At 41.7% G+C, this 6,356-nt stretch overlaps 1 protein-coding gene across 1 annotated transcript in view; it reads left to right on the forward strand.

The window, feature by feature from the left end:
- IGF2R (insulin like growth factor 2 receptor) overlaps positions 1-5,710 on the forward strand; it is a 76,234-nt gene extending 70,524 nt beyond the window's left edge. Inside the window, exons 44-48 of the mRNA XM_081000651.1 lie at positions 318-502; positions 760-946; positions 1,500-1,652; positions 2,551-2,620; positions 3,856-5,710. Coding sequence (XP_080856777.1) covers positions 318-502; positions 760-946; positions 1,500-1,652; positions 2,551-2,620; positions 3,856-4,254 — 994 coding nt within the window. The 3' untranslated portion in view covers positions 4,255-5,710. The remainder of the gene's footprint in view (positions 1-317; positions 503-759; positions 947-1,499; positions 1,653-2,550; positions 2,621-3,855) is intronic.
- Positions 5,711-6,356: the final 646 nt, after the last annotated feature.

Genomic DNA, 6,356 nt, shown 5'->3' on the forward strand with positions numbered 1-6,356 from the left:
AGACGTGCTTGGAGGTGACCAAATAAGATTAGTGCATATTGTAGAGTAGTATCAAGTAACAACACAAGATAACACAATATACTTGAAAGAATAGCCTACTTGGAAGAGTCATGATAAGTTGGAGATGTACTGTGCTGATCTCCTTGTTAAATGGAACTGAACTTGAAATATGAACTTGGATTAACAATCAAGTGAGAAGAGGTGCTTAAGATGACTAATGCATACTGAATATTTTGTTTATTTGTTTGTTTGTTTGTTAACTCTGATTATATTTGTTCCCTATGTCTTTTAAAAACCATGAATCTACTCTGTTTCAGATTATACAATGCTTCCGGTGATATAAGAGCAAATGGTGACACCTACATTTATGAAATTCAGCTTTCTGCCATCACTGATTCAAAGCACCATGAATGCTCTGGAGCCAACATATGTCAAGTTAAAACATCAGATACCCATTTTAGGAAAATTGGATCTTCTAACAAGGCTAAATATCATGTTCAGGGCAAGTACCTATTGCTTCTAATATTAACTTATTGGGTTACAGCAAACATGCTTAGCAATATGTCTTGGAAATGCAACATCTGTTGAGAAAGCATAGATCAAACATTAGTTTAGCTCAAGGAACTCCCTTATTTTTTCCCCCTAATCCAAATAGCTGCAACAAATCTAACACTGTTCTCTCTTTAAGAGGTCTTGAATATGAATAGGTAAATTGTAATTTCTTAGAAACTTTGAATCTTTCCTCTCTCTTTTTTGTAGATGGTGATTTGGATGTCGTGTTCTCCTCAGAGTCCCAATGTGGCAGAGACAAAACAAAATTTGCATCTTCAACCATTTTCTTCCACTGCAGCCAGCAGGCCAAGGAAGGCATCCCCCGATTCCTTCATGAGTCATCAGATTGCCAGTACTTGTTTACCTGGTACACCTCGGCAGTCTGTCCATTGGTGTAAGTGAGAACACTGAAACCTGTCACTTCTTTCCCTATGGGATAACAGAGAGGGGTTGTACATTACTAAAAGCCATGTTGGAATCTTGAGTAACACCTAATAACCACACAGAGTGGCAGCCATAGTAATTCTGCAGTCATAGTTATGTGGGTTAGATAGCACCTACCTTTTTTTAAGGGGTGTCGTGATTGGCAAATGGATCTCACATAAGGACAAATCTCCCTAGTGTGTGTATATTAAAAAAAGATTTAGAATCCACTGATTAAACTGCTTATTCTGGATGTCTCTAGCTTTTCCTTATATAACAGCTTATTTTTTTAAATTGAAGAAGAAGAGTTTTTAACACAATACTAATGAAATCTAAAACAATAAAAGACTGAAACTCAATAAAGTAATAAAATAAAACTAAAACTAGTAAGCCTTGAAGTTCTCTAAAAATCACAGGCAGAATCCTGAATTGGGTTTGGAAGCAAAAAGAACACTTGTGTAAGAAGATAACCTTTTGAATGCAGGCCCCTCCCTCTCAATACTCTTTCTTTTTATTGCCTGCAGAAGCTCCGAGCCAACAAACAACGAAACATTTGTAGAAGAAATTTATAAAGGCCTTTCAGGAAGAAGCCAAGCGGTTGGTGCCATACTGAGTTTGCTCCTTGTGGTCCTTACAGCATGCCTAGTTATCCTGTTACTTCATAAAAAGGAAAGACGGTAAGGAGGAGGGATGGAATGGGGTTCCAGTTCTGCAATAACTTCCTGGTCCTCACCCTCACGCAATTTTTTGTGAGTGCCATGCATTCAGAACAATGGATTCAGTCTTTGCAAATCCAACCAGGGGCTATGTTGATCACTTCTAGTCCATTGGCAGCACACAACCAGCAACAGTAGCACCAAGCTGCAGGTTTGATCCTCATAAGGGACAGCTGCATATTCCTGCATTGCAGGTGGTTGGACTAGATGATCCTCAGGCTTCCTTCCAACTCTGATTCTATGATCTCCGCTTTGGGATACTTCAACTCTCCTTAGGGAATCTTGTGTCCAGAAGCATCCATGGTTACATGCTTCATTGCTGAAACTCCTAAGCACTAGTACAATGGTCATTCTCCCATTCCTGCCTTCATGCTTTCTACTGTGACCAATCCACTCCCTCCCTCCCCCCTTCATCAAGTCGCCTTCCTCTATTCCCCAAGTTGCTCCTCAAAATTGACTTTTTCAGCAGACCACCAGGCTTCTCTTCCTCTTACCTGCTAACATCCTGTTAAATCCTTCAACAAATGAAGAGGGGTGGTGTACAGAGGAAGTATGCAAGGGGAAGTATGGAAAGGTTAGTGGGTGCTCTTGCTCTGAGCAAGCGCCTTCTAGGGCACCCTTCCACATAAAATATTGCATAGGGAACCTATGGCCCTCCAGATGTTGCTGGACCTGTTGGCCTTGCTGGCTGGGTTTGATCCAAGTCCAAAAATGGCTGGAAGGCCACAGATTCCCCATCCCTTCTGTAAAAGCTGAGGTAGGGCTAAACCATCAGTTAATAATAGAGGTGAATGAAGTAGTGAATTTGTAAGTGGCATTTTACTCAAAGTATGTAACGCTAATGTTTGCTATTTTGTAGAGAGACCATGAAGCAAAAGATAGCCAACTGCTGTCGGAGAACATCTAACGTTTCCTATAAGTATACAAAGGTAATTGTTTCTCTGTGTGACTCAGAGGGTTTGCTCCATTTGACTATGAACTGTATGCATGGTTGCAAACTCTGCTTAAAATCATACTTGTTTCCATGTAATCAGGGGCTACTTGTGATATAATATAAAGTAGATTTACTTAGCAATTGAAGTCCTATAGAATCTCTTAAAAAACCCAAACCTGATTATTCATAACTTTGTTGTTGAGAGTCAGGGTTATCCCCTCCTGTCCTATTCCAGTTTTTGAAGACTCCTATGAAAGAATTTCCAGGCTTCATATCTGATTGATGTGGGGAATACTCAGAACATTGGGCTTTCTAATATAGCTGTGTTAAGGGATTTAAGCCAAAACTCTGAGAATTGAACTTATTTTTCAAGCTCAGTGCTGAAGCTTGGGAGCAAGAAAAAAGCATATTGATACAGTGAATAGATCCAGCTCCTTTTGGTGTACATAGATTTCCTAAATGATTTCCCATTCCCAATATGAACTTCAGGGGACATAGTTAATAGAAATCCATACGGGGCCTGGGGTGGAGGTGACGGTGCACTTTGTGGCCAAGAAATAACACCAGGTTAAGTTTGTAGTAATTCCTTTAAAATTGTTGAATAGGAATTGTTTCAGCTATACTTTTATATGTGTGTAAGAAGAAATTTGCAGACTGGAAAAGTAAAACGAAATTCAGTGGTACCTCTAGATACGAACGGGATCCGTTCCGGAGCCCCGTTCGCATCTAGAGGTAAACGTAACTAGCAATGGCACGTCTGCGCACGCACGTGTCGCTTTTCAGCGCTTCTCCGCATGACGTCATTTTGAGCGTCTGTGCATGCGCAAGCGGCGAAACCTGGAAGTAACACGCTCTGTTACTTCCGGGTTGCAGCGGAGCGCAACTCAAACACGCTCAACTCGAAGTGTATTCAACCCGAGGTATGACTGTAGTTGGTCATAAGATGATGCCTTGGTCAGTCAGATCTATGGTCCATATAGCCCAGTATTATCTACTTGACGGGGAGCAGGGTCTCAGACCAGAGGCCTTTCCCATCACTTGCTCCTAAACCCCCCCCCCCCCCGTTATTGCTTGATTTTTATAAACTGGTGCCAGGTTGAATTCTCCATGGTTCTTTGCCACTGAGCTTGTGATCCATTTCCAAGATGAGGTTTATCTTGGGATCCATAGAATGGTTGTGCAAAGACTTTAAAATTCTGTTTGTTAACTGCACCCTCTTGAACATGACAGATAAGCACTGAAGAACTGAACGAGAACGAAATGGAATGGCTCATGGAGGAGGTAGCTGCACCCAACCAGAAGTCAGGAAACGAAGGGCACGAAAACGGCCACATCACCAGCAAAATAGTTAAGTCGGATGCTCTCACTTCTCTTCATGTGGATGATATGGACAGCGAGGATGAAGTCCTCACAATACCAGAAGTGAAGATCCATTCAGCGAGGGGCGTCCAGTCTAGTAGGCTTCCTCATGACAAGACCCTTAACCTCCCAAGCAGCGATAAGCCTGGCCTGCTCAATGGCAACAAGAATAGCAAAGGCAGCACCGCTTTTGGCCAACGGAAGCTACAGAACTCAGTGAAGACAGCTTCCTTTCATGATGACAGCGATGAGGACCTGTTGAACGTTTAACCTTCATTGTGCCTAATCAAAATTCCATGTGTGTGTGTACATATATATATATATAAAGGTGGGACAAACAAAATACTTCCAACCAAATACGAAGACTTTAGCTGCAGATGCCTTTTGCAAGGGAGTGTTTCAAAGGGAAGGTGGGAGGAGGAAAGAAGGGTCAATCCTAGTTGTTTACAATGGTCTGTTTAGTGATTACTGGATTTCTAGCATCCACCGGAATGAATTGTGGCAATTCTTCTCCTCAGCCAGGATTTGCACTCTCCCCGCTCTGTAGATTGTAGAGGCTTCATAATGCTTCCAAAAGGTAGGCTCAGATCTGAACGAAGTCCCCTCACCTTCAAGACGAGACTTGCATTTTAACACTCTTATTTTTATTTATTGTTCTCGGTACTCAGGTTCATGAAAATAATAATAATAAGCAACTTGCTCTTCCTGCAGGCCAGGGTGTTTGTGTTACAGATTCACCCCATCACATGAAATGGAGATGAGGGGTCCTCTGTATGTTTGCTGGGTTGTTTTGATGTACATTTTGGAGCTGGTCTGTTTAAACTTGCCTGTACATTTGATTTCCCGTATCCTAACTTAAAATGCGTTATGATTTGAAAAGTGTTTTTACTGGAAGGTACAAATCTTCATAGCTTTAGCCTTGAACAGTGGCTGTTCGTTGCATGTTGAGTCTCTTTTTGGGGGGTGGGGTTAGCCAATCACATTAAGTCATTCATCAGTATTTACAAAACATTTGGTGAAATCACCCAGAGCTCTCCTTTAGCTTTGCTGTTTCTTTCGAAGAGCAGTAAGGAAGGCAGATGTTCACTGTTATAACTCCTCCTAATGTTGTCGTGATGAGAAGAACACTGTAGCTCTTTTGAAATGCGATCCTGCTTCAGGGGCTGTAGAAGGCAGGGGGAACCCTGTCCTTTTTGGGAAATGGCCCTTCTGGAAGAGTCTCCTAACCCTACCATATGGAACTAATTTATTCCAAGCCAAGCTATGGAATTTCTAGAACATCAGCTTCACTGCCCTGGGAGATGTATGCCTGCTCAAAGCCACAGGCCAACAGAAGCCTTAATTGCACAGACACAAACTTGAATTTTGGCGGACACTGTGTGTGGACACTGAGAGGCAACAAATGTTTTTTGGGTAATATCACTGAACATCCAGGTCAGTTTTGCCTGCTGGAGCCACTGAAATTAAAGTGTTGTTGGCAACATTGAACGAAGATCTCCCTATAGCCATTGACATCTACTCTGTTTCTGACGGATCTCACGGGCAAAGAGCAAGTTTCTATGGACAATGCACCAGTATTTAACACTGGCTAGAAGCTCTTCCTTGTTTATACCTTTTCCTATTTACACTGGTTTGCTTAAGGTTGGCTTCCACTTAGGAATCTGATTTAATGTAACAAAAAGTGTTCAAATGATTTCAATAAAAGCTAAATTATGTTTCCCAGGAATCTATATAATTTTTCATAATTTTAAATAACCTTGTAATGGGTCTCAGAACAGAGATGGAGATGTAGAGAACTTTTTTGTACAATTCTGAGTACACGTTCTAAAGATCTGCCAGACTACTACCGCAGAAGCAGAATGAATTGTCAAAATCATTAGGAAGAGGGACAGTCCACTTCATTACTTTGAGTGGGCTTGGTTCAAGTATTTGACCAGCTGGCCAGCCATGGGATGCTGACTTCTAAGCACTGGAAACTGCAAGGGGTCTCTGGATCCCCACTGCACAGTAGAAGTTCCCTTGGTTTTCTCTTTGCTGGGATGTATGTTTCCTATTTCTGAGTTAGAAAATTTCAGTTCTGCTTCACAAAGCATTGGCCAGAATGCTTAGCTCAAGTTAACTTAAAGCCAAGGGTAGTCTGAACATCACTACTGGATGTCTCAGAGTGAACAAAATGGCCTAAAATTGGTGAGCTGGAATGACATTTCAGAAGACTATTGGGTGCTGGTATGTTGTTGTTTTCTCAAAAGGAAAGTGCTATATGGTAGAACAACTTTCAGAACTGTACTTTATCCCACATGAACTTGCCCATCAGCCAAACTCTCTTGGAGGCCCTTCTCTGAGCACTCTGCCTTTTCTGGTTGGCAGGTGGC

Source organism: Podarcis pityusensis, assembly GCF_964106645.2.
Source record: "Podarcis pityusensis genome assembly, chromosome: 3".
NCBI classification, from domain to species: domain Eukaryota; kingdom Metazoa; phylum Chordata; class Lepidosauria; order Squamata; family Lacertidae; genus Podarcis; species Podarcis pityusensis.